At 59.1% G+C, this 26,410-nt stretch overlaps 5 protein-coding genes across 8 annotated transcripts; 3 read left to right on the top strand and 2 right to left on the bottom strand.

The window, feature by feature from the left end:
* Positions 1-103: 103 nt before the first annotated feature.
* HIPK4 (homeodomain interacting protein kinase 4) lies at positions 104-2,023 on the top strand. The gene is made up of 2 exons (XM_075489939.1): positions 104-1,555; positions 1,877-2,023. The coding sequence occupies exons 1-2, from the start codon at positions 104-106 to the stop codon at positions 2,021-2,023; spliced, it is 1,599 nt and encodes a 532-aa protein (XP_075346054.1).
* A 199-nt stretch (positions 2,024-2,222) lies between these two features.
* On the bottom strand, positions 2,223-7,281 carry PLD3 (phospholipase D family member 3). 3 transcript variants are annotated; one of them, XM_075490013.1, is made up of 12 exons: positions 7,153-7,281; positions 5,378-5,416; positions 4,908-4,958; positions 4,607-4,755; positions 4,326-4,509; positions 4,065-4,185; positions 3,860-3,987; positions 3,465-3,665; positions 3,238-3,377; positions 3,004-3,169; positions 2,829-2,928; positions 2,223-2,724 (listed from the first exon to the last, which is right to left on the bottom strand). In XM_075490013.1, the coding sequence occupies exons 1-12, from the start codon at positions 7,264-7,266 to the stop codon at positions 2,495-2,497; spliced, it is 1,623 nt and encodes a 540-aa protein (XP_075346128.1). In that variant the 5' UTR covers positions 7,267-7,281; the 3' UTR covers positions 2,223-2,494. The 3 variants fall into 3 exon arrangements, with proteins under 3 accessions (XP_075346128.1, XP_075346130.1, XP_075346129.1); XM_075490015.1 differs by lacking the exon at positions 7,153-7,281 and adding an exon at positions 6,313-6,409 and having other exon boundaries at positions 2,224-2,724; positions 5,378-5,417; XM_075490014.1 differs by lacking the exon at positions 7,153-7,281 and adding an exon at positions 6,318-6,462 and having other exon boundaries at positions 2,225-2,724.
* Positions 6,472-12,234, top strand: CUNH19orf47 (chromosome unknown C19orf47 homolog). 2 transcript variants are annotated; one of them, XM_075490019.1, is made up of 9 exons: positions 6,472-6,574; positions 6,922-6,995; positions 7,305-7,392; positions 7,687-7,801; positions 7,952-8,033; positions 8,257-8,382; positions 9,377-9,523; positions 9,886-9,956; positions 10,616-12,234. In XM_075490019.1, exons 2-9 carry the CDS (start codon positions 6,977-6,979, stop codon positions 11,102-11,104), a joined length of 1,137 nt encoding a protein of 378 aa, XP_075346134.1. In that variant the 5' UTR covers positions 6,472-6,574; positions 6,922-6,976; the 3' UTR covers positions 11,105-12,234. The 2 variants fall into 2 exon arrangements, with proteins under 2 accessions (XP_075346134.1, XP_075346135.1); XM_075490020.1 differs by lacking the exon at positions 6,472-6,574 and having other exon boundaries at positions 6,855-6,995.
* A 378-nt stretch (positions 12,235-12,612) lies between these two features.
* AKT2 (AKT serine/threonine kinase 2) lies at positions 12,613-23,090 on the top strand. Its single transcript, XM_075490016.1, is given in 15 exon segments — positions 12,613-12,853; positions 16,039-16,185; positions 17,277-17,405; positions 17,568-17,662; positions 17,664-17,680; positions 17,875-18,028; positions 18,253-18,384; positions 18,892-18,957; positions 19,110-19,178; positions 19,811-19,933; positions 20,411-20,539; positions 20,772-20,986; positions 21,064-21,151; positions 21,243-21,345; positions 21,637-23,090. Coding segments are annotated over 14 exon segments (1,446 nt in total). The 5' UTR covers positions 12,613-12,853; positions 16,039-16,139; the 3' UTR covers positions 21,717-23,090.
* A 149-nt stretch (positions 23,091-23,239) lies between these two features.
* Positions 23,240-26,280, bottom strand: QPCTL (glutaminyl-peptide cyclotransferase like). Its single transcript, XM_075490018.1, is given in 8 exon segments — positions 23,240-23,421; positions 23,581-23,697; positions 23,968-24,028; positions 24,030-24,068; positions 24,477-24,629; positions 24,973-25,260; positions 25,362-25,502; positions 26,027-26,280. Coding segments are annotated over 8 exon segments (1,164 nt in total). The 5' UTR covers positions 26,246-26,280; the 3' UTR covers positions 23,240-23,275.
* Positions 26,281-26,410: the final 130 nt, after the last annotated feature.

Genomic DNA, 26,410 nt, shown 5'->3' with positions numbered 1-26,410 from the left:
ACCCCAGTGCTGTTGGGGGCCAGGTTGAGGTGGTTGTGTGTCCCAAGCCCCTGTTGGGTGCCGAGTGGGGGGTCCCAAGCCCCTGGCGAGGAGCCGACCCACCATGGGGACACTGGTGGCGGGTGCTGAGCACTATGACATGGTGGCCACGGTGGGGAAGGGGACCTTCGGGGAGGTGACCCAGGGCTGGCGGAGGAGCACAGGAGAGATGGTGGCCATCAAGATCCTAAAGAACGAAGGCCACCATGGCCGGGTGGCGAAGAATGAGCTGAGGCTGCTGCAGGCCTTGCGGGAGGTGGACACAGAGGAGTCGCACATTGTCCATTTCCTCGAGTCTTTTGATGATGGTGCCTGTACCTACCTGGTCTTCGAGCTGCTGGAGCAAAACCTCTTTGACTTCCAAAAGCAGAACAACTTCTTGCCGTTGCCTGTCCGGCACATCCGTACCATCACAGCGCAGGTGCTGGCGGCGCTGGTCAAGCTGAAGGAGCTCTCCATCATCCATGCTGACCTCAAGCCAGAGAACATCATGCTGGTGGACCACGCACGCTATCCTTTCCGCGTCAAGCTCATCGACTTTGGCTCGGCCAGCATCTTCACTGAGGTTCGCCATATCAAGGAACCCTACATCCAATCCCGCTTCTACCGGGCACCGGAGATCTTGTTGGGGTTGCCCTTCTGTGAGAAGGTGGACATCTGGTCTTTGGGTTGCGTGGTGGCCGAGCTTCACTTGGGTTGGCCACTCTACCCCGGCGTCAACGAGTATGACCAGGTCCGCTACATCTGCTCCACCTTGGGGCTACCACGGGGTGAGTTGCTCTGCGCCGCCCAGAAGACATGGTCCTTCTTCCGACGGGTGCCACATCCCACCGGTTCCTGGCAGCTCAAACCACCAGGCGAGGAGATGGCGAAGCCAACGGAGAGGAGGAAGTATGTCTTCTCCTCGCTGGATCAGTTGGCGGCAGTGAACATCCGCCAGATGTCTTATCCCAGCCGGGAGGCGCTGGCTGAGCGCTGTGACCTGCACGGGATGGTGGACCTGGTCAAAAGGATGCTCACCTGGGACTCGCATGAGAGGATCGTGCCCAGTGCCGCCCTCAAGCATCCCTTCATCTCCTTGCAGCACGTGAAGTCCAGCTTCAAGGCCACCCGGTACTACCAGCTCTGTCAAGAGGACTTGAGGGCATCCCGTAAGGATGCCAGTGCAGTTGAGATCTTCCCTGGCATGGAGGAAGGTGCCTTCATCCCCGCTGGCCAGTGCAGCATCCAGAAGGCCATTGCCCAGATGGATGGGCTCAGCCTGGCTGAGCCAGTTGGGGACACTGGTCACAAGAGCCAGCAGGACATCTGCCAAGCCCCCATCCCCACCCACTATGGCACCCAGCACCGCCAGCATCACTGGTGTCCCAAGATGGAGCCCACTGCCAGAAACTTGATCCTGCTGGGCTCCCCCAGCGGACAGGAGCAGCACAGCCACCACAATGGCAGCATGGTCTGTGGTGGTGTCATGGAGCAGAACCTGCCTGGAAGACCGTACACCTCACCCCACGCCAAGGTATGGCCACAGGGTGGGGGGCTCATGCAGGGACCAGGGGCTCCTGGGCATGGGTACTTTGGGACACTGGGTGCTTGGGGTCCCTTGGGTCCTTTGCGTCCCCCCGTTGCTTTGGGTCCCTGGATGCTTGGGGTCCCTGGTGCCCCATGTTCCCTGGTGCCCCACATCATGGGTGCTCAGGGTCCCTGGTGCCCCATGTCATGGGTGCTCGGGGGCCCTGGGTGCTCAGGGTCCCTGGGTGCCCCAGGTCCCCACCAAGGGGTGGGGAGCCCACCGATGGGTGCCGCTCACCCCCTCCTCATGCTTCTCCCCCCCACACAGAGAGCTCCGGTGACACGGCACGACCCCAAGCCCCCCTGTCGCATCCCTGTCCCCAAGGATGGGCTCCAGGGGCCAGGCTGGGACCCCCCCGCTGTACCCGGCACGCTCTTCCCGGCACAGAGCCGGCAACACCCACTGCACCACTGAGCACCACGACAACCCTGGCAAACACCCTGGCAGCCGAGAGCTCACCAAAGACCTTCGTCTTCCTCACCTTCGGTCACCCCGACCGGCAAAACCCGGCTCCATGCCGGTAGAGAATGTAGCCAGGGATGCACCGGGATGTACTGTGCCGGATGCTACCGGCACTGGTTCTTGCAATGATCCCCCAATAAATGGTTTGCCGATGGCTGAGCATTTTATCTGACTCTTTGCTGGGATGGGTTTGGCACCGCCAAGACTCGAGGGGCGTCCCAGTTTCCCTCCTGGTGCTGGCACAGCATTCAGCAAAGGCCCGGCACTCTCCATCACTGAGGCGCGGAGGACCCCCACCTCAATAACAGCAATGCAAAGTCCAGAAAAACTCATTTTTTCTGTTTTTTTCCCCAAATCGGAGGAGGGTGGCCAGATACGGCACAGCCAGAACCCGTGGTTCACCGGTGGTCCATTCCCCGGCGCCTAATGGGAGCCGCAGAGGCTCTCCCACCGCTCGGCATCGCCGATGTCGGCACTGTACTGGGAGCTCCAATCCCGCTCAAAAACCGCCTGCAGCTGCTCCCGGATGGTGCTGGTGCCAGCAGCAGCAGTGCCAGCAGCAGTGCCGGCACCAGTTCGGCTCACCGTCTGGTTCACCACCAGCGCTGATCCTGCCGTCCGCACGAAGTAGTCACCAGACCAGTTGGATGTCCCTGCAAGGAGATTGGGGGGGACCCCAAACACCGCCCCCAAGCCACCGTCACCAGCAGCCGGTGGTGATTCAACATGGCGGCACCACCACTCACGCCGTGCTTACCGATATACGCTGCCATCTCCGTCACCATGTACTTGTTGTGGTTCACCCGGGCGTAGGGGATCTCAGCTTGCGCCGCGCTCGCCGGCACCATAAAAAGCCGCTGCAGGGAGCAAGGAGACTGTCACCCACTGAAACATCGCCCGCCAGCACGCCGTGGTTGTGCCACAATACTCACCACCTCCACGCTGTAGCGGGTCTGATTATCGGCGATGGCGGCAAGGGATTTGAGGAAGGGGAACATGGTCACTTTGCTGTGCCGCCAACAACCCACCAACAACCGAACCTTGACCCGGCGTTCAAAGACGGCTTTCCGCAGCCGGTTATCGATCGCTGGCCAAAATCTGGGGAGGGAAAGCATTTAGGCATCGCTGGTGCCAGCAAGCCGGGGTTGGCATAGGACCATACGAACCTTTGGGGGTGGGAGAATTCAGTGGTGGGTAGGTAGCTCATCACTGCAATGTCCACGAAGTCCTCGGCGGCATCGATGACGTTGAGGAGGGCGCCAAGATCCTGGGTCCGACCAGCAGCACAGAGAGCCGGCGGGGAGCTCTGCCGGAATCATCAGAGATGGATCAAGCACTACCACAGCCAATCCTCGACACCGGGAAAACCAACCACGGTGGATCAGGGACGTACTGAGAAGTAGACGGCAGCATCGGTGTCATTGAGCTTCAACTCCAATGGCGTCTCCATGTTGAAGGTGGTGGAATAATTTGCCGGCCATGGTACTGGGATGGAAGCACCAGGAACGCCAAGAGCCCAATAAGCTTCAAAAATTTTGCCTAAATCTTTGGCCAAGCAGCTACAGTTGTAGACGGCGGCGCCGAGCTCCTTTACCTATGGCAAGCGACACGGTGGCACTGTCACATCACCGGACGGTGCCATCATCCCTCTCCAATGCCCTAAGTCCCATCTTATGGCACTGAGCATCCCTTGATGGGGATGAGGTGTTGGATTTGGGATAGCCCCGGCGCTGTTCGGCACAGGTTTGGCATCATCTGGTGGTATGATGGTGCTGCTGTGCTGCTCACCTGGGTCAAAGACCTCCAGTCCATGTTGGCGCTCCCAATGTAGAGGTGTGTGCCATCAACGAGCCAAAACTTGGTGTGCAGCACGCCGCCAGTGAGCCGCAGCATATCAACAGTGCGCACCGCAGCACCTGCGCAACCACAAGTTCAGCATCTCCCACTCAAAATTCCCTCAAAAACCCAGTTTGGGGGTCTCTCCATCACTCACCACTCTGCTCCAGTGCTTGGAGATCATTCAGGGGCGATTTTGCCGACGGGTGGCTGACAGCAATTCGGACAGTGACACCGCGCTGGGATAATTGAAGAAGTTTCTCCAGGATTTGTTCACCCTGAATCAGCATGTGGTTTGAGGCCAAAAGAAGCAGAAATGATTAAAAATTATGGGAAGGTGAGAAAATAGCAGCTGGTGCCAGGTTCAAGCACTGGAATCGGAGCTGCGCTGCATGTGGCGGATGCCGGCAGTGCGGACCTGGGCAGCGGAGGGTTCGTGTGTCTGTGTGTCCTCGTTGGTCATGGTCCAGTAGAAGGAGGCGATGTCCAGGCTGCAGGTGACAGTCCCCAAGAGGTTCATCCATGTGGAGAAGGTGGATGGATTCGGCACGGAACCATCACTGAAGGTCATTCCCTCGGGGATGCTCTCCACCAAGACGATCCTATGGCGGAAATTTGGCAGCGCTGGCACCGGTGAGATTGCAGCACCAGGATGCCGAGGGTCTTGGGGGAGGGTCACCCCCCATAAGCTTGTCTTACCGGCACGCGTCACTGCAGGATCCAGCATCACTGCCAGCATTACCACTGGCATCACCGCGGAGGGCTGAGCTCAGGCAGAGATTGAAGAAGAGGAGGAAGATGAGGATGAAGAGGGTGAGGATGGCGGAGAGCAACGTGCCGCGGGAGCACTGGGATGGAGAAGGGGCGACAGTGACCCAAAATTAAAGAATAAATTAATTTATGGGGTTTAAAGCCACCCCCAACACCGGTGGGATCCAGCAAGGGATGGTACCGAATCCAGCCGGCACCGAAGCTGGCCCCCATAGACCAGGGGAGTTACCTTCAGTGGGAAGCGCGTGGGCTGCATCCCACAGTCCTTCAGTGGGTCCAGCTGTGATAAAGGGCAGAGAATTGGGGTGGGAGGGACCCCAAACCAGGGTGGGGGCTGGTTTGAGAGTAAAACCCACCCCAAAATGACCAGGGTCCCCAGGCAAAAGTGCCCCCCCCCCCCCCCCCATATTGCCGGGGGTCCCCATGGGATGCAGGGTCTGGGTGGAAATGGGAGGCATGGGGTGCCCCGGTTTGGGGTTGTAGGGTGCCAGGCAGGGGACTATGAGGTGCCCCACTTTGGGGTTGTAAGGTGCTGGGGCAGGGCAGGGGCCTATGGGGCACCCCAATTTGGGATTTTAGGGTGCCAGGATGGGGCAGGGAGCTATGGGGTGCCCCAGTTTAGGGTTGTAGGGTGCCAGGACAGGGCAGGGGGCTCCACAACCCCCAGTTTGGGGTGTCAGGGTGCCACCAGCACCATACCTGCTTGTAGGCGCTGTCAGGCTTCATCCCGGCGTGACGCTGGAACAGAACAAACCGGATTTCTCCCAACATGTCCGGACAGGTAAAACCCCCCCGGGGTGCAGCACAGCTGGGATTTTCAGGGTATGGATAAGGGGAGAGACCCCCAAAAACCCGGGCAGGGCAGAGGCTTTCCCAGCTGACTCACGGGATCAGGGTGCTCACGTGCCCTGACCCGTTTGGGGCGGGGAGGGGAAGTGCCTGGTCCTCCCCCCCCCCCCCCCATCGGGGCTGATTCCCCCCTGGGAATAGGGTTGGGCACCCGAATTTTCGGGTACAGACCCCCCACACACCCCCGCTGGGACCCCTCTCCTGTGCCTCGGGGACCGCACAAAAAGGGGGTGCTCGGCCCCAGGGATCAGCCCTCCCCAAACCCTGCCCTGTTTTGGGGGAGGGGGGTAGGGTTGGGGGGGGGTTAAGCTCGGTCTGGTGTCACCCCCCTGGCTCAGCTGAATTTGGGGGGGTCAGGGCTGTGTGTCAGGGTTAGGATGACGTTTAGGGATGGGTTTAGGGCCACGGTCAGTGTCAGGGTGATGTTTAGGGGTTGTTTAGGGCCAGGGACATACTTAGGACCGGGTTGGGTTTAGGGCCAGGGATATTTTAGGACTGAGTTTAGGGCCAGGGCCAGGCTTAGGGCCGGGTTTAAGGCCAGAGACATATTTAGGGCCAAGTTAAACGACCAGGGACATATTTTAGCACCAGGGATGTATTTAGGGCTGGGTTTAGGGCCAGGGCCGAGTTTGGGACCAGGTTTAAGACCAAGGACATATTTAGGGCCGAGTGTAGGGCCAGGTTTGGGCCAGGGCCGGGCTTAGGGCACGGTTTAGGGCCAGGACCCCGCTCAAGGCCGCAGCTCCCGGGGGTGCCCGGTGCCCCCCGGTGCCCCCCGCCTCCCCCGTACCGGAGACACCGGCGTCCGCGGGGGCGGCTGTTCCCGGGACCGCCCGCGGGGGGGCGCACTCGGTCCTCCAGGGCTCTATGGTCGCCCCTCCCTCTTCCCCCCTCCCGTGCCGCTGCTGTCTGGAGCGGCCCCCGCCCCGGCGCGCGCGACTGGCGCCGCGCTGGGCCGGCCGGCGAGGTCACTTCCGGCGCTCCGTGACCGGTGTTTCCGGTGGGGCCCGGCCCGGCGGCGGCATGGGGCGCGGCGGGAGCGGAGAGGTGGGGGGGCAAGGAGGGTGTGTGGGGCAGGAGGGAAGGGGAGGGGGTGTGGGGCAGGAGGGTCTGTGAGGCAGGAGGAGGGGGCAAGGAGGGGGTGTGGGGCAGGAGGAGGGGGCAGGAGGGAAGGGGAGGGGGTGTGGGGCAGGAGGGTCTGTGGGGCAAGAGGAGGGAGCAGGAGGGAAGGGGAGGGGGTGGGGCAGGAGGGAAGGGGAGGGGGTGTGGAGCAGGAGGGAAGGGGAGGGGGTGGGGGGCAGGAGGGTCTGTGGGGCAGGAGGGGGGGCAGCAGCAGCCCCGTGCCTGTCCGCGGGCCGTCAGAGGGGCGACGTGGCCGTTCTCTCACCCGGCAGCCTGCTCCCGGCGCTGCCGCCTAGCCCCACACCCGCGTCCTCCGGCTCCTCCACCATGGTGTCCGTCACGATGGGTAAGGGACATTTTCCTCCCTGTGAGTGCGCCCCACTGCCCTCCCCTCCCCACCACCACCCAAAATCACCCGAAATTGCTCTAAAACCCCTCAAATTGCGTATTTTCATCCGGAAGACCATCCCCCACCCCCCCCTCCCCACTGCCATCCCAGGAACCGTTTTCCTCCCGATCCTGTTAATCGCGCGACGACAGCTGTGAACGCCTGGAATGGAATGAGCCTCGGCTGGCGCCTGCTGAAACCTAGGCAACCGCCCCACCCCTTTTTCCATATCCACTTAAGTTTTCCTTTTCCGCGGCTTTTTTTCAGCGACATCCGAATGGATTCAGTTTTTCAAGGAAGCTGGGATCCCCCCAGGCCCCGCCGTCAACTACGCCGTCATGTTTGTGGATAACAGGTGAGGTCAGCAATGACGTGGCACCTTTTCATCGCATCATGGGAGGAAAATAGCACCAAAAGATCCCCCTGGTGATGGGGAAGGAAAGAATTAACCGATTATCCCACTCCTTAATTAGTTACGTTAGTTGTTCTTCTGCGCTGAGCTTCTTTTTCATTGTCAGTGCTGTTTCTATGGGGGCGGTGGCATCTGAACCCAGGTTAGGGATATCATGGTGCACCTCGCTCAAGGCTTAATTAATCAGAGCTCGTAAAGAGGGGAGACCTCGTTAAGCCGGATCTTTCCTCACCTCAGGATCCAGAAGAACATGTTGATGGATCTGAACAAGGAGATCATGAACGAGCTGGGTATCACAGTGGTGGGAGACATCATCGCCATCCTCAAACATGCCAAAATCGTGTACAGGCAGGTATGGTAACACCGACACCAGCACAGGTAAAGCCTCGCCGGCATGGGTAAAGCCTCGCTGGCTCATTTAGCAGCAAAGTTTTGCCTCAGGGCTCCTCGTTCACCTCCAAAGAGCCTGAGGGAAAACCTCCTCTGTGTTTTTTTCCTTCAGGAGATGTGCAAGGCAGCCACCGAATCACTCTGCCCTGGCTCCCCCAATGTTCAAGCCGAGCTGCGCCGCAACGCCAACAGCGGTGAGTGCAGGCAAGAGGTTTCTGGGAGGTTAAATCCCCTCGCTTGATTAACAAGGTGAATTAATTATCTTGAAAATGAAGGGCTCAAATGATGGCTGCCTTCCCCACGATCCCAGGGAAGGACTGCTCTTTAATTTAGCCGACAAGACGGATGCTTGTTACGCTCACCAAAGCCCCTCGGGGTTTAAAACCTCTCCCTCACTGCGCCGTCCTCCCCTTCCAGCCGCCAGCCGGATGATCGCCAACAGCTTGAGCAGAGATTCGCCTCCCACCACCCCCGTCCGACAACGGCCCCACGCCTCCAAAATCTCCGTCACTGTCTCCAACAAACTGGCCACCGCGAAGGCAGGTAGGGACGGCGATGAATCCCCGCAGAAACAATGCCAAAAGTTGCTTTTTCCTTTCTATTCCCATTAAACTACCCCCCTCGCGTCAAATTTTAACAGCCGCTTTGGATCTGGCTACGGGTTTTTCGAGCTAATCACACAAGACCCTTGTCTCTGAAATGGAGAGACGTGGATTTGAGGGGTGAACCCGTTGGTGGGTAAGGAATTGGCCAGATGGTCACTCTCCAGCTTGATGACTGGGTGGAGACCGGTGACAAGCGGGGTCCCTCAGGGATCCATACTGGGACCAGTATGATTTAACATCTTTGTCAGGGACACGGACAGTGGGGTCGAGTGCACTCGCAGCCAGTTTGGGGGTGAACCCAAGTGGAGTAGGGGGGGTTGATGCTCCAGAGGGAAGGGATCCATCCAGAAGAACTGTGACAGCCTGGAGAGGGGGGGCCCATGCCAACCTCATGAAGGCCAAGCGCAAGGTCCTGCGTGAGCGGGTCCAGAGGAGGTCACGACAGTGATCGAGGGGGCCGGAGCACCTCCCATACGACAACAGGCTGAGAGAGTTGGGGTAGAGACAGGATGAGGGAGAATGGTGTTGAACTGGAAGAGGGGAGATTTCCATTAGAAATTCTTGATTGTGAGCTGGTGGGACATGGGAACAGGCTGCCCAGAGCAGCTGTGGATGCCCCTGCCCTGGGAGTGTTCAAGGCCAGGTTGGATGGGGCTGGGAGCAACCTGGTCTAGTGGGAGGTGTGCCTGCCCACGGCAGGGGGTGGATGGTCTTTAAGGTCTTTTCCAGCCCAAACAATTCCATGATTTTGTGGTTGGGAGTAGCTAGAGACCGGGGGTGGTGTTTGCAGAGCCCCAAGTGTTGGTGCCAAAGCAGCCGGTCTCAGAGCTCACTCGAGCCTGGGATTGTGCCCAAGCGCTCATAATACCCTTCTGCCCCATAAGTCTTGGTGGAATGAGAGCTCTCGATTCGCTCTTCCTTTGTCCCACCAGGTTTGTGCGACGCAGCAGATGAAAATCCAACAATCCCGGTAAAACGCCGCCGAGTGACAGCAGAAATGGAAGGGAAATACATCATCAACATGCCCAAGGGCACCACACCGAGGACAAAGAAAATCTTGGAGCAGCAAGCGGCCAAAGGTACCAGTGGAGGAATTTGATCTTCATTTTCTCTTCCAGAAGCCCAGTTTAGTACCAGTTTAGCCGGTCATTACAAATCCCATGAGGATTTTCATATCCAGAGTGTTACTGGGTAGAAGTTGTGTTATTCCAAGGACATATTAACTCACCGTGAGCCGTAAAGGTTCCGCTCACTTCTATTTAAGTCTTAGGAAGAAGGGGATGGGTGGCCATTTGCACGCTTTTATCGAGTGGGTTTTATTTTGCCGGGTGCCCCGATGGTAGGACAGCACTGAAAGGCTGCGAGCTCTCGGCGCTGACCCAGCGTAGCTTCATTTTCCAGGGAAACCTCAAAAAAACCCATGTTTTCTTGAAAACCGCAGGTCTGCAGAGGACGTCCGTCTTCGACCGGCTGGGAGCCGAGGCAAAAGCAGACACAACCACAGGAGGGAAGGTGAGAGGATGCGGGTTTTCGGCTGTGGCTCCGTTTAGCTGTCACTCTCAGCAGCTGTGCCAAACCCCACCAAGATCCCGACCTGAGGGTCCTCTCCCCGAAGATTATTTCGGGATTTGCAGCTGCCCGCTCGCCGTGGAGGGGCTGAAGGAGCCTTGAAATAACCGGAAAATGATGGGGAAACACCAGGGAAAAGCAGGATGGAGCCACCAAAAGCAAGCGGATCCCCAATCCCTGGGTGATCCCCATCTGCGCTTCTATTTTGACCCTTTTAGTGGGGGAGACAGGAGGTTTTTTTCTCTCCTCTGGAGGCAAAAAGCTATTTGGGGAGACGGGAGATTTTTTCTCTCCTCTGGAAGCAAAAACCTCAGCGTGGAAGTCTTGGGGTGTAAAACAAGCTGCAGACTCAGCCCCTCAAGAAAAATAAGAGGGAATATGATCTTATGGGTGATGTATAGACCTGTTTTATAGCCTGATCATTAATTTAATCGCTGCAGGCAGCGTTTTGCATCATTACATCCCAAAATGCTTCACAGGCGAGGTCAGCATCCATCTTGCCTCTGTCATGGTGGCAGAATTCTAGGGGCAAAGGGGAGGGTAAATTGAGCACCCGAAATGGGGGTGCGGGTGCTGACGGGCTTCCCCCCCTTGTCTCTCAGCCCACGGGGGTCTTCAGCAGACTGGGTGACACCTTGGGGACCGATGGGGACAGAGCCACCGAGAGCGATGATGACTGCTCTGTCCTCCAGTACGCTGGCGTCCTAAAAAAACTCGCCAAACCTCCCCGTAAGGAAAGCACTGAGCCGGGAGGGATCATCAAGGCAAAAGCCACCAGTTCGGAAGCCAAACCCGTCACCACCACCATCCAGCGGCTCGGTCATAGGAACGCCGCTGGTATCCGTATGGCGGTGAAACCGCAACCGGCAGCATCCAAAATCGGCGTCATCAGTATTGCCGCGGTGCCAGTCAAAGCCCAGGACGGCGACGTCACCAGCACGAAGGATAAAAGCGAACCCGAATTTCGGGTGACCATCAAAAGGACCTGGGGGTGCGGGAAGGTGAGCAGCACCAGCGAGACCCCCGGCGCTCAGATGGACAGCGCTGGCACCATTAGCGTCTTTAAACGGCTGGGGAAGAAACCGGATTGATCCCACGGTGCTTCTTCCCGCACCGGATGGGTCATCCGGATGGTTTTCTGCTTGTCCCAGCCCCTCCCGATGGTTGTCCGCTGTCCGCCATCCCGTTTATTCACCCTCAAGAACCGGCAGAGTCTCATCCTGCCTTCCTCCTCGCTAATCCCATGGGGAAGCAACACTAATCCCATGAGGAGATGCTTAATCCCATGGGGAAAGACTTAATCCCACAGGGAGACACTAATCCCACGGGAAAACAGTGGAGGGAAGAGGGGAAAAGCCCTTCCCGCTGGATTTCCTGCCTGCCTCTGCCCTCAAAGCCAGCGGGTGAGAGGCCAAATCGTGGCTCTCCATCTCCTACCAGCACCAAAACCTCTTTTCCCCCCTGCCCCTATTTTTCCCTCTGCAGGTCTTTCCTGTATTTAGGAATTCGGACCTGGAGAACTCCATACAGAGGAGTTTTTTCCCTATTTTTTCTGGGTTTTTTTCTCCTCTGCAGGGTTTTTTTCCTGTATTTAGGAATTTGTACCAGAATGATTCCGTAAATAATCATTACGGAGCGGTGGCTTGCTGCGCGGATTCTTAATTTTTAAGGATTTCAGAGCAGCCTCCAAAAAAAAAAAAAAAAACAACTAAACCCCAAAAGCTTCAAAAAAAACTCCTTGGGGGGCTGAAAAAAATCCCAAAATTGCCTTAATTTAAGTGACACCTTCAATCCGCCACTTGCAGTTTTAGGCTCGAGCTCATCCCGCTGTGAAACCTAAAATGGCCGCCATGCGGTTTTACTGAAATTATTTATTTCCCCCAAAATTTGTTTCCCCCCAAATTTATTTCCAGTGACATCACCGGGGGTGTCTTCACCCCGCGCCTGTCCGGCGTTGCTGCAAACCCTGAAAATACGTTTTTTCTTCCCAAACTAAAGACAACAGGGGTGGAGGCAGCTGCATGGGGAGTCAGGGTCATAACGGTGAGTCTTTTTAATAAGAAAAACCACTGATTTCTTTATTTTACCCTATTTTGAGAGGTTTCTTTGCGCTTCAGGCGTTGTTTGGTGTGTGAAAATGAGTGGTTTTTCCCAATTTTTGGCTTTCTATGTCACCCGCCAGCCCGCGGGGGAGCTTTTTGCAATAAAGTGTGGAAATGGCTCTGTTTGGTGTTGATTGAGCCCCCCCCAATCCGTGGCCAGGACCCCCCAAAACCACGCCAGGGTGCTGAGGCTGGAGCAGCTCGGAGCACCCGTGGGTGAGTGGTGCACCCCAGGGTGGGGGATGCCCACGCCTTGTGGGCATCAAGCAAACATCATCCCCTTGCTCCTCGGCCGCGCGTGGGTGGTCAAAGTGCGAATTTATGTAAATATATTTAAATATATGCAAACGAGCAACAGTGGGAGGTGCTTCTGGGTGCCGCCCCTCCCGCGGGGGCGAGAGGCGTATGCGCTTTGGGAGGCGGTGTGCCCCGCCCCCCTCCCACCCCTTCGCGCAGGCGCGGTGCCCCTGCTCCGCATGCGCAGTCGGAGGCAGTGGCGCGGCGCCTGCGCAGTGCGGCCCCGGGGAGGCGAGCCGGGGTCCTTCCCTCTCCGTCCCCCCCTCAACCCCCCCCAACCTCCTCCCCGTCCGTCTCCGCTTCCTGCGTGCGTGGGCCCGGAGCGGGCGGGGTTTCCGGGAGCGCGGGCGCCGTCGGGGGTGATAAGGCGGAACGTGGGGGAGCCCCACCGCTACCGGTATGAGCGACGGCAGCCTGCCTGGCCTGCGGCGTCCATGACAGGTGAGGAGCCGGCCCTGCTTCATTTCCCCCCCCCTCCCCCCGCGCCGCCCAGTGGGCTCGCCCGCCCCCCGCTGGGCGCCGCGCGGAACACACCACCCGCGCCCCTCCGCCAGGGGTGCCCGGCGCCGCCCCCCCTTCGCGCCGCCGAATGGACCCGCCCGTCTCCTGAGGGGCGCCGCGGGGACCGCACCACCCGTGGAGTGGGGGGGAGGGGAGAGCGCCCTCCCGTGGCCCCGCGATACGCGCGCCCGCCCGCCGCGGGGCCGGGGGATGCTGCGGGGCGCGAACCACCGGCCGTCGCGGGGGGGGGACACGGACGATACACACGACTGTAGTGAGGGACTGAGCTGGGCTGGGGAGGTCTTACGGTGTGTGTGGGGGCTCTCTCCTAGGGTGACTGGATTGAGGGAGTCTGTGTAGGCTGGGGGGCCTGAAACGGGCGGCCATGGCAGGCTTGGGGCGCCTGTCCCAGAGGCCTGAGATGGGGGGCCCTGGCAGGCTTGGGGGGGGGGGCTTAGCCAGGGGGATGACATGGGAGGCCTGTCCTTGGGCCCTGGCAGGCTTGGGGGGGCTCTGGCAGCCTTGGAGGGCCCTGTCCCAGGGGGCTGAGGTGGGGGGGCTTGGGGGGCTCCTTGTGGGCCTCTGGGGTTTGGGGGTTGTTTCTCGCTTGGAGGGGGCTCTGCCATGGGAGAACAGGATTTGGCGGCTCTCTGCGAAGTGGGGCATCTCTGATGGGTGGAGAGGGTCTGTGCTGGGACCCCCCCACACTATCCCCCCCAGGGAGGAGCAGCAGCACTGGGGGACCCACCCCCCTCCCCAGCCACCCCTCGAGTGAGCCCGGCAGAGGGCTCTGCCCCCACAAAAGTAACAACTGCAGCCCCCTGCCCGCCTGCACTGTGGAGGGGGTACCTGGTATACCTGGTACCGGAGGAGGGGGCTCGGGCTGCGCCATCCCCACGGCTTTCAGCACCAATACCTTTCAAACCTTTTCTGCAAGCTCCTCACCGTTCATCCCCGGGACAGGATGCGCGCTGCCACACTTTGAGATGCAAATCTTTTACAGTGCCGCTTCACAGCCAGTTTAATGTCTCTTAAGTATGCCTGAAATGGGGCTTTTTTGGTGCTTTTTTTGATCGCCGTTTTTCAGTGTATGCCTGGAAAGCGGTCCTATGGTCTCTATGGGGCTGTCAGGGTCCCTCGGTGGCGGATACAATCCCCATCCCTCGTTGGAAATAACGGTAACGATCAGGGCTCAGAAAATATGTGTAACAACCGCTGCTCATTCCCACTCTTCATTAGCCATCAGGATCATATTAAAAATCCTCTGGTGCCTGCAAGGATGAGGAGGGGACCATGACGGGATTTGACGCTTCAAGCTGCTGGCAATTCCTGAATCGCGATTCTCCCGTTGTTGTAATTATCCTTAAACACACCCAAGAAGCAACGATTTGGGTTGTTTGTTGTTTTTTTTTTTTTTTTAAACCAGCACCGTATTTTTTCGTATTGCTGTTGAAGGACAACTCTGTGTTGGCTCGGAGAAGTCCACAGGCTTGGGGTTTGAGAGCCTTGCCATCCCACGCTTTGCATAAAAATATAATCAAAGGTCAGGTGCAACCGATTGAAGGCTTTTAATTGCAGCTGGGATAATTAGCACGGCATAGAAACAAGCCCCAGATGCGAATCAGTGATGCCCTGACCTCACCAAAAACATCTTTGCTCCGCTGCTGGGTTCGAAGGCTCGTCGTATCCTGACCATGTTTTACCCACCTCCAATGCCATGGATGCACTGGATCCTCTCTGCTGTGCTGACTGCGGGATGAGCCGATCCCAAAATCCTGCAACCTCCATCCATGTTGAATCACTCATTTAGGAGCTGTTTTTCTTAATTTGGGGGATTTTTTTATTAAAGCTTCTTGTGATCTCATTTGCATCTGCAGTCTGGATCCCTCATGGGACACTTGCAGTGGGCTCAGCCTCTTCGGGCCAGCTCAGAAATTAATTAGAGCCCCTTTCTGCAGCAAGCTTTTTATTTCCTTTTTAATTAACATCAACGAGCTCTTTGCTGGAGCCCGTCCGGGAGCAGATCCATCCGGAGATTGACCCTTCAGCAGCTGGAGAAACATTAGCTCCATGCACTGCCAGGTCCTGCCTGTATTTGTTCTGCCCGAATTGCCTGGCTGCCTGCCTCACATCCTTGCCCACTGCCAGGCGAGCAGAGGAGCCTCGAGGGCAAGCGGAGTCCCCAGAATCCTCCTCCCCATCTGGAATCACAGGAGCATCCCAGGATGCTCGCGAGGGGTGGTTCCCATCAGGAAGGCATGGGCCGATTTACAGGAGCAAGGAAGAGAAATTATTTCCCTCCCTCCCACCGTGCTTCCCTTTGGAAACCCCCTTGTCCCTGCGGCAGAGGGAGCTTTAAAGGTGAGATTGGAGGTTTGAAAACTAGGCTGGAGATTTGGGAGTTAGGCAGGTGCTGGGATTGATCCAGAGGGATTGGAGGGCAGCAGGAGCTCCATCGGGATAACACCGTGTCCAGGGAATTCATCTCAGGCTGCTCTGGCTCTTGCCTTGCTTCAGATGCAGCCGGAAAACCCCAAACCCTTGCGCCCAGCCGTAAGTTTATGGGGTTGGGTTTTATTTTACCCTGATTAAAGCCAGGGGATGGGGGGGCAGCGAGCCCAAAATGACTTTGGGGAAACCCAAGGTGGGGACAAGCCCCTCTGGCCACCACCGGGACATGTCATGTCCCCTTGTCCCACCACCTCCCATCGCCTGGTGCAGCAGGATTTTGGAGCCCAAGGAGTTAATCCTGTCAGGTGACTCAGATTAATTTTTCTCTAGCTGTTTGTTTTGCAAGGGACCGTGCCCCCCCCCCCCCCCCCCCCCCCCCCCCCCCGAGCTTGTCCAACCCTCCCAAGGCTTTTTAATCCCTTGTCGCATGACGGCCAGGTAAAGGGACGATGCTGACAAACCTGCTCCATCCTGGCATCTCCAGGTTTGCAAAGCCACCACACTGATTTTGTTTGTTTGTTTTTTTCTTGAGAAACTGGTGCAGTGGAGGAGTTTTGAATCGGCACGTGGGGGTGGCTTAGCACTGAAACCAGCTGCCTCCCCTTGAGGGAGGGGAAAGAGCAGCGTCGGGAGCTTTGCCGGCTTCTTTTGAGCATCTCTCTCTTCTCCCGCAGGTCATCTCCGCTCTCGCCGCTCCTCCCGCAGCCGCTGCCACCGACGTTAGCCGCTTCCCCGGTCCTGCGGCAGAGAGGAGGTTAGAGCCCGCAGCACCACCATGAATGAAGTGTCGGTCGTGAAGGAGGGCTGGCTGCACAAGAGAGGTGAGGGAGGCGAGCTGGGGAGCCAGCTCAGCAACAGTGGCATCTCTCCAAGGCCGGGTCACCGCAGGGAATCTGGGCCTGCAGCTGCCACTGGGAAAGGAAAGCTCCGGTTTCCAGTTACCGGTGATTTTAACCTTTCCCCGGTGCAAATGCAGGGGGGTCTCCACTTCCCCTCACCCCGAAACAGGGCACAAGGCACCTTGGCACCGCAGGGCATCCCAAAACCCACCGACGCCTTCCTCCTTCAGCTTTCTCCTGCTTCTGGCTCAGCTCAGCAGCTCTCCTGGCAATCACCGACACTGCTTTGCCAGCCTTCAGTCTGTGCTACAAGTAAATCCTCTGGCAGCGTCGCTTTTAATTGTTTGCTGCGTTGGGAAGCCAGAGGGTGATCCTAACATCTCCCCACAGACCCTCTAACCCAGTTTGCCAAGCCACCTGCCACGGTGGCCCTGCAGCGAGACCCCCCAGCCAGCCCTTTCATTTTCAGCTGTACAGGGGAACATCGCAGCATTGTAGCAACTGCGCACATGGGGGTTTTATTTTTAGACCCATTGAAGGTGGCTCTTATTTTTCCTTCCCTTGCTGAGGGTGGTTTGCAAGGGGAGCACACGTGAAAGCCATCCGTCTCCATCCACCTTTCTCCCACCAGCAGCCCTGCTGGATCCCTGTGTCCAGCAGGTTCATGGATTCCTCCTTCTTCTGGGCAAATACAGCTGGAGAGAAGGAAACCAGGGCCTCCATCCAGTGCTATTTCTTTATCCAGAGCTGCTGAGTACTGCTTCGGGTCAATTTTCGGAGCTGCCAGGGGAAGCATGAAGCTTTTTTGCACTGTGTTCCCTCAGAGTGAGCATGTTTCAGGCTAACCCGCTGCTCGCATCTCTCCTAAATTACTGCAGTTGGCTGCTTTTTGCAGGAGCTTCTCCAAAGCAACTCCTAGAAACAGCCTGAAGAAAAACATCCACTTAATTTTCCATCTACGAGCAGTCCTTCTGCCACTTAATTTTCCATCTCGGCAATGGGACCCCCTGCTATGAGGGCTCCTTCCCTGAAAACCCCTGCGCCATCCCCCGTGCCCCCCCTCTTTCTTGCAGGGGAATACATCAAAACGTGGCGTCCCCGATACTTCCTGCTGAAAAGTGACGGCTCCTTCATCGGCTACAAGGAACGGCCAGAGACGTCCGACCACAGCTTGCCACCTCTGAATAACTTCTCCGTAGCGGGTACGTCAGCACAGATGGCTTCAGGGCTGTCCGCAGTTACGAGCCAGCATCAGGGAGGGTGTGTTCATCCCCGATGCCATTAGGCAAGGTTTTGGAATGAGGATATTTGATCCTAAACCATCTTCTTCCCCTTTTTTTTAATATATTATTGAACCTTCGCAGAGTGCCAGCTGATGAAGACTGAGCGGCCTCGGCCCAACACCTTCGTCATCCGATGCTTGCAGTGGACGACGGTCATTGAGAGGACCTTCCACGTGGGACTCTCCTGAAGAGCGGTAGGCGCGTGGGATGGCCCCTTCCTTTGGAAATCCGGGATAAATAGCACATTGCGTTGATCCTAGCTGGAGGAGAGCCCCGAAATCTCTCAGCTGTGACTCCCATCTGCCTGCAAAGGCTGGAGGGGTGGGCACAGCCCCCCTCGGTGATCCCCACCACCTCCCTGTGCCACCAAACCCCTTTTTCTCCATAGCGAGGAGTGGATGCGAGCCATCCAGACGGTAGCAAACAGCCTAAAGAATCAGGAACCAGAGGCAGACACAATGGATTACAAGTGCGGATCTCCTAACGACAGCACCGGCGCAGAGGAGATGGAGGTGGCTGTCAGCAAAACCCGTGCCAAGGCCGTAAGTCGCCCCCAGCGCAGCACCGTCTCTTGCCGCAAGCAGGATTGCCAGCAGATTGGGACTGCTGAGCGATGAGGGAGGTTTATGGGATAAACCTCATCCCCGTGGTGTCTGCTGTCACTGGGATAATCACGGGTGAAATAGCTCGGAAAACCCTTTTCCCATCCTGGATCCCTCTTGCCCACACCGCAAACTCTCACCTCTGTCTCCCCGTTTCTCCCCAGACCATGAATGATTTCGATTACCTGAAGCTCCTGGGAAAGGGCACTTTTGGCAAAGTCATCTTGGTGCGGGAGAAGGCCACTGGCCGCTATTACGCCATGAAAATCCTACGGAAAGAGGTCATCATTGCAAAAGTATGTGCCGAGCCCCAGCGGAGGGCGAGGGGAAGAGCTGGGAGCCAGCAGGGCTTAGGGGATCATAGAATCATAGAGTAGTTTGGGTTGGAAGGGACCTTTAAAGGTCATCTAGGCCAACTCCCCAAATGTTGGAATAGCTTTCAAAACATGCCTCCGAAGCTGCCGAGCGATGGCCGGCTCCTGCTGTGCTCTGAATGCTGGGGGATTCCAGAAATTATCCCTATTTCAAAACCCCGGGCGTGTGTTGTAACGCACAGTTGGGTGACACCATGGGATCTGCTTGCTCACCTCTCTTGGGGGGTGTGGTGCGGCCACGTCCTCCCCAGGACCGGCCAGTCGGCAAACCGTTCTCCCCGTGGGGACGAAAACAGGGTGGAGGTTGGCGCTTCAAGCTCCCATCCCTGTTGTTTTTTTTTTCTGGGGATAGTTGACAGCAGTGAAAAATCTCTGATTTTTCCAGAAACGATGGGGGATAAACGGCGCTTAATTTCTCTCCCTTTGCAGGACGAGGTAGCGCACACTGTCACGGAGAGCCGAGTACTGCAGAACACCAGGCACCCCTTCCTCACAGTAAGTACAGCTGGTGGCAGCGAGGGAGGAAGGGGCAGCATAGTGGGATGCCCGGTGTGCCCCAAAACGACCCTTCCCTTCCCCCTCACTGCCTCCTCTGGAAGCGCAGAGCCCTGCAGCTTCTCCAAGACTTTTTTTTTCCCCTCTTGCAGGCACTGAAATACGCCTTTCAGACGAACGACCGTCTGTGCTTTGTCATGGAGTACGCCAATGGCGGAGAGGTGGGAGCTTAAGACCTGACGCTCCCCCCAGGCCTTAAAAGGATCTTGTCCACACGTTAAATTGCTGGTTTCGGCTCATTAGAGGACAATTTATTCCACAATCTCCCCATAGCATGTGTTTTGGGAGGTAGAGCACGGCTCTCCTCTCACCTGAGCTTTCGTGGCTTGCTTGCCTTCCTCACGCTCGATGTTGCAGTGAGGCTGTTGCGTGCGTGAAGCAACCCTCCATGGGAGGAAGCAGGACCCCGGGGGCCCTCTTCCTCATCACCTGGGGAGCTGCAGACACCGCAGCACCTCCAGCCATCACTGCCTCCGTTACCTTCCACCCTGTGCTTGTGTCCAGCTTTGTTTCTCCACCCCAAGGCACTTTCCTTGCGAGGGGGAACACAGCCGATGGCGCAGCCTCTCTCACAGACAACGCACAGCAGCATTTTCCCCCCCAGCTCCCGCCAGCAGAGCGAAGGGGGGCCGTCAATATTTTGACTGCTCACAGTGAGGAGCTTAGGACACATATGACCGCATTAGCTGTGTTCTGAGAGCGATTAACCTGGGTTTCACTGGGATTTTTTAAGCGCTTGTTGATCAGCTGTTCTCTTTTTTTATTTTTTTTTTCTTTCTTTCTTTCTCTCAAGCTGTTTTTCCACCTCTCAAGAGAACGCGTCTTCACGGAGGACCGAGCCCGTTTCTATGGTGCGGAAATAGTCTCTGCGCTGGAGTACCTGCACTCCCGGGATGTGGTGTACAGGGACATTAAGGTACCAGCCCAGTGGCAGCAGCGTCCATAAGCGGTACTTTCACCCTGTCTTAGCACCGGCACAATTTTAATCTTCCTGGGCTGGTGTTTGGGGGTGTGGAGTCGCTCCCAGTGCCTCTAAAAATCACTCAAGGGGCCTCAAAGGGTATCAGTCGGCGGAGCGTCGCGCTCAGTTGATGTGAGCCGCCTTTCTCCGCTCCTGTTCACTGTGGGTGGTGAAGAGCCGCTCTCCGCCTGGGGCTGGGGGTGTTTTCGCACACGTTGTTGCAGGAGGGAGGGTGGGAGCTCGGCTTCAGCAGAGAGAGCTTGAACCTGCCCTGTGGGGAGATGTCACCCTTGTCCTCATCATGTGACAATGGATCGAGACCCCAGCCATCCGACAGAGCCTTTTGGGGAGCAGCATCCTGCTCCCGTGCTCCCAACTTCACTCGGCTCCAAACCTTTTCTCCCACCTGTCTGCTTTTTGGGTTTTTTTCAGCTGGAAAACCTCATGCTGGACAAAGACGGCCACATCAAAATCACCGACTTCGGCCTCTGCAAGGAAGGCATCACAGATGGAGCCACCATGAAGACCTTCTGTGGCACTCCCGAGTACCTGGCTCCAGAGGTACTTAAGGCATTCCCGCAGCCAGGCGTTCCTCGAAACTCTTCTGCCAAAGAGGTTTTTCTGTGGAGGTTATTCCCAAAGTCCAAGATGGCAGCAGTTCAGCAGGGGCTTTTCCAGACACTTGGATTGCAGGAGTGGTTGTATCTAGAATGGGTTTCCCTTCTCCCTCCTCATGTTGCCACCTGGTTCTTCGGCCTCGTCGGCACCATACTCTCCGTCTTCCCCCGCACAGGTTCTGGAGGACAACGATTACGGCCGTGCCGTGGACTGGTGGGGCCTGGGGGTTGTCATGTATGAGATGATGTGTGGCCGCCTCCCCTTCTACAATCAGGACCACGAACGCCTCTTTGAGCTGATCCTCATGGAGGAGATCCGCTTCCCTCGTACCCTCAGCCCCGAGGCCAAATCCTTGCTGGCCGGGCTGCTCAAGAAGGATCCCAAACAGAGGTGAGCGTTCTCTGGGGATAAACAGGGGGGACCGTGGTGCTGCCGGCGGTTCCAGACATGCCTCTCTGTGCCCCCAGGCTTGGCGGGGGTCCCAGTGATGCCAAGGAGGTGATGGAGCATCGCTTCTTCACCCCCATCAACTGGCAGGATGTGGTTCAGAAGAAGGTAGGAAGGGAAGGGAGTGCTTTGAGGGGGTGACAGGGCAGGCAGGTGCTTGCACACTGCCAGCAAGCAAATTTCTCCTCGTCTCCATCAGCTGGTCCCGCCATTCAAGCCCCAAGTGACATCCGAGATTGACACACGGTATTTTGATGACGAGTTCACTGCCCAATCCATCACCATCACCCCGCCAGATCGCTGTGAGTGCCAACACCGCCCAGAAATGGGGACCTCCCTTTGTCACCTATACCCCTTTCTCTCATGCAACCTCATTTTCCTGTCACCATCCTGGTGGCGGGTGTCATCTGAGGGGCTGGTGGCATTGCTGTCATACCTCTGTAAAAGCTCAGAGTCCCTCTCACTGCCCTGGAGAGGTCTTGAGCAGCTTTGGTGGTATCTCCACCGCGGGAGGGAGCGAGGAAGCTTGTGAACGCACCAGGGAGGCTTTGTCAGCATCTCCCTCACCCTCAAACCCTTCCCCGGCTTTGCAGATGACAACATGGGCTCCCTGGAGAATGACCAGCGGACGCACTTCCCCCAGTTCTCCTACTCTGCCAGCATACGGGAGTAACCAGCAGCAGCAGGACTCGGCCTCCGAGGAGGAGGAGGAGGAGGAGGGTTTGGGGGTTCACTCACGGCGGGGGGGATTTCTCTTCCATTCCCAGCAGCAGGGGGGCGGGATGCTGTGGCTCACCGGCATTGCACCGTGGCACCTTTTGGAAGCCATACCCCTACCAAGTGCTCTTGCTCCATGGCTCCCACCGGCACCGAGCTGTGCTTCCTGCCCCTAGCCTAGGACTGCTTTGATTTTAACTATTATTATTTTTTAAACTCCTAGAAGTGCTCACAGCTTTTTAAACCAACCCCCACTTCCCCACAACCGTGGCCTTGACCCCCCAGAAGCTCGGCCAGCCCTCTGCCAGTAAAACCCACTGCTCCCACTTGGGGAGAAGCTCTTGTGACAGCAGAAGGGAGGGAGAAAAAACCCCAGTCGCCGGGATCCAACGCCGGCTACCCCGAGGAGGGGGGGACAACAGGGCAGGACCCCCCCTGAGACCGTGGGGGCCACATCTCAGCCCCTCAACTCCTCCCGGCTCTGCTTTGAACTGAACCTGCAGTGACCGAAAACCAACCATACCCCCACATCGGCGCCTCGGTGGAGGGGAGCACCTCAACCCTGCCGCTGGCCGGTGTGGCCCTAAGGAAAATGCGATCCTAAAAGCAATAGTTTGGCTTCTCCGGTGCCTTAAAGCCAGGAGCCACAGTGATGCTGGGCTTGGTGACACTGGCCGCATCCTCTGGCATCCTTGGTGGATGATGGAGTCACGGGAACCAACAGCCTCCAGTCCCAGTGCGGTGTTGCAGAGGGACAGGGCTTTTGCTGCCATACTGCCGGCTTGGCATCCCCCGGCTGCTGGTGTCAGGACGGGGTTTCTTCCGGCATGCACCATTGCCGGCGATGGAGCCACACCCAACAGACGCTCTGTGGATGCCTTTCAGTAGAGGCCACTGTCACCGGGGCTGTTGGCTCCAGGCCCTGCTGGCGTGGCACAGCACCGCTGGGACCCAGCATTTGGGAGCATCACGTTCACCACGGCATCCACACCGACAAGTCGGGCTAGTGACAAGCTGGACTTGCTGCCCAGTGTCTCCTGGCACAGCTGAGATGAGGGCTGCGGTTTGGAGGTAGGAATTTGGCACCTGGTGCCGCTTCCCCACAGGAGGAACTGAGAAAAGTCTTTCTTACTTAGTTCCTAGTCGCCTAAATTCAGTTGAATTAACTTAAAAATACCAGAGCAGGGCAGGGGGATGAGACCCCTCGACAAGGTGGGGGTGGGTGCGGTGGCCCAGCATCCCCGGCCTGGTGGCAGGGGCTGGCTGGCACCTCTCACCTGCCCTTGTATTTGTACGGTACAAGCAATAAAATGGGGTTTTTTTGTTCTTTTTTTTTCTTTTTTTGTGGAGGAATCTTGGGCTCCTTTGGGGCAGGGGAAGGGCAGGCTAACACTGACCAAGTGCTCCTTGGGAGCTCGATTACATGTCCCTGTCCCCAGGGGAGTCCCCGTGGCAGGTGACAGCACAGGACACAGCATCGGTCACCAAGCACTTTACTGGTGGCTCCGAGGGGGCTCAGAGCTGCAGGAACTCGGCCACGAAGGTGACCAGGATCTTGCACAGGTCCTCCATGGTGGGGGGGTGCAGGTTGTCCTCGGTGTCCTTGAGGGTGTGCCACACGCGTGGGAAGGGTGTGGGGATAAGGTGTAGCACGGGGACACCTGTGGGGACATGTGTCCTCCTGAACATGGGCCTGCAGGACCCCAGCCGCCCACCCTGCTGCTTGCCCCGGCCACGCAGCATGGGGACATGGGGACAGTGTATCCCGGGGACAGGGGAACAATGCACCCCAGGGGATGAGGGGGAGGTGGAGACGTCACCTCGCTGGAGGAAGGGGACGTGGTCGTCCTCGACGGGTCCCGGCGCCGGGCTGAGGCGGAAGAAGGGCTGGTCCTGGCGAGGGGTGTGCAGCAGCCCCAGCCGCCGCAGCTGCTGCTCTGCAGCAGGGACACACCCAGGAACCTTCTGTGACGCCCCCAGCCTCTTCCCTGTCCCCATCCCAGCCCATTGTCCCCATCCTGTCCCCATTTCCATCCCTGTCCCAACCCTGTGTCCCACCTCATCCCCCATCCATGTCCCCACCTGATGCCATCCCCACGTCCCACCTGTATCTCATCCCTATCCATGTCCCCTTGTCCCATCCCAGCCCCAGCCCCACCCTGTCCCCTTGTCCCCATCCCCATCCTGACCCCGTCCCTATGTCCCACCGATGGCGACGAGGCGCAGGAACCAGTGGTGGGTGCGAGGGAAGTGGCTGTGGATGGCGGGGGTGGCGAGCGCCCAGCAGGTCCAGCAGCACCAGCAGGCTCTAGGGACACCAGCATGGCCATGGGTACACTAGCACAGGTGCGGGGACACTGCGGTGCCACCACCCTCAGATGCTGTGGCACTGTCTCAGCTAGGCCAACACTGTGTCACCATGCTTAGGTGCCACCAGACCACCCCACCGCTGTGCCACCACCCTTGGGTGCCACTAGACCATCCCAGTTGGGTCACCGCAGTGGCAAGGACCATCCCTGGCTGGGCCAATGCCATGTCACCACACTTGGGTGCCATCAGATCAGCCTACCACGCTTGGCCATCATCCTTGGGTGCCATGGGACCATCCCAGCTGGGTCACAGCCACCCGACCACCCCACCACTGTGCCACCACCCTTGGGTGCCACCAGACTCCCCCCCCCCCCGCCCCCCCAACACGGGGCTTGGTGCTACTCACCATGGCAGTGATCTGGGTGCCGCGGGGCCCGTGGGGGGTGGCGGCCATACGTGCCGCCAGGTGCCGGGCACCATAGAGGGAGTCGGTGACGCTCCAGTCCTCGAAGGCCTCCTCCCCATCCAGGAACAGCAGCTGCAGTGTCACCTCCGCACCCTGCCGGGACCCCGGTGTCTGGCAGTGGGGAAGGGACCCTGGCATCCAGGAGGGGACCCAGGTGGCCTGGGGCAGGGGGGACCCAGGTGGGGGACCGAGGTGGCCTGGGGCAGGGGGGGTGGTCAGGAGTGACCCAGGTGTCCTACAGGGGGGGGATGAGAAGGACCTGGGTGTCCTGAGGTGGGGGGAGAGGGTCTGGGGGGAGTCTGGAGAGACCCAGGCATCCGGGATGGGGGGGACCCAGCCGTCCAGGGGGGGACCCAGGAGTCCCGGGGGGGGGTGAGCCTGGGAGGGACCCAGGCATCCTGGGGGGTTCTGGGCCCCGGGGCCACCCATCACCCACCCTGTCCTTGGTGTGCAGCAGGAGCCGGTCAAGGGCAGCTGCCAGCTCCAGGAGGATGGCGCAGGGCACGGCTGAATCAGTGGCCCCCAAAAAGAGCTGCTGGCCGGGACCAGGGGGCAAGACCTTGGTGTCGTAGTGACAGGCGAGGACCAGGCGGCGGGGGGCGGCGGGGGCCACCGTGGCCACCACGTTGGTGAAGGTCACCAGTCCCCGGGGAGTCACCGCTTCGAAGGTGTCGAGCTCCAGGTGCCAGGCAGCCCCCAGGGCACCCAAGTGCCCCACGATGTGCTGCGGGGATGAGGAACCCGGTAAGGGGCACGGCAGCACCCTAGGTGGCTGCAGTGGCACCCTAGGGTGGGGGGAAGGCGGGGGGGGGGGGCGTTTCTTACCTGGCGGGCAGCGCGGCTCCCAGCCCCCCCTGGCACCCGTTCCCGCAGGAGGGGCCGCAGGAAGGTGTCCCGCAGGCGGGTGGGATCCAGCCGCCCCAGCAGCGCCCGTAGAGCTGGCTCCGAGAGGGGGCTGGGGGAGGACTGGGGGGGACTGTGTCAGTGGGGGGGGGGGGGGGGGGGGGGGGGTGGTTGGGGTCCCCAAGGGGGGTTTGGGGGTCCCTGGAGGGGTCTAGGGGCCCCCATGATGGAGTCTGGGGGGCCCTAGGGAGTCAGGAGGTACCCTGGTGGGGAGGTCCTGGGGGGGATGTTGGGGGGCTCGGGAGGTGTCTGGGTGCCCCTGGGGGGTCTGGGGTGTCCATGGATGCACTGCGTGGCCCCATGATGGGATCTGGGGGGCCCTGGGGTGCTTGGAGAAGTCTGAGGGCCCTGGGGGATGTTAGGGAGCCCTGGCGGGGGGTCTGGGTGCCCCGGGATCCATTGGGTGCCTCCATGATGGGGTCTGGGGGACCCCAGGGGACTGGGGGCCCCGGGGAAGGTTGGGAGGGTCCCCATGGGATATGGGGGCTCCCAGGGACAGCGGGGACACGCCGGGCACCCCCTCTCCGTGGCACCCCCTCCCCGAGACCCACCGGGACCTCCCCTCCCCGGTCCCCCCTCCCGCTCACCGGGCCAGTGCCCCGTTCCCCGCCGGGCCAGGCGACGTAGAGGAGCGCGGCGGCAGCCGCCAGCGCCAGGAGCGGCAGCAGCGGCCGGGGGCAGCGGCGGGACCGCGGGCAGAGCCCGGGGCCCGGCACCGGCACCGGCACCGGGACCGCCACCGGGCCGGGACCGGGACCCGAACCCGCGGCCCGGGCCCGGCGGGAGCCACCGGCGCCCTTCCGCATGGTGCGGGGGCGGGGCCTCCCTGGGGGCGGGGCCGTGGAACGTAGCCGCGCGACGAGTACGCCGCTGATAGGGGACGGGGCGGGGCTTGAGCCCTAGGCCACGCCCTCTCCCCGAGAGGCGGGCTCCCGGTGAGAGCAGGGACGCATGCGCGGTGGCCATGGCCA

The sequence above is a fragment of the Mycteria americana genome, unplaced genomic scaffold (genome assembly GCF_035582795.1).
Source record: "Mycteria americana isolate JAX WOST 10 ecotype Jacksonville Zoo and Gardens unplaced genomic scaffold, USCA_MyAme_1.0 Scaffold_43, whole genome shotgun sequence".
In the NCBI taxonomy this organism is placed as follows: Eukaryota; Metazoa; Chordata; class Aves; order Ciconiiformes; family Ciconiidae; genus Mycteria; species Mycteria americana.
The sequence above is the reverse complement of the archived record's forward strand: the minus strand, read 5'-3'. Positions and strand labels throughout refer to the sequence as shown.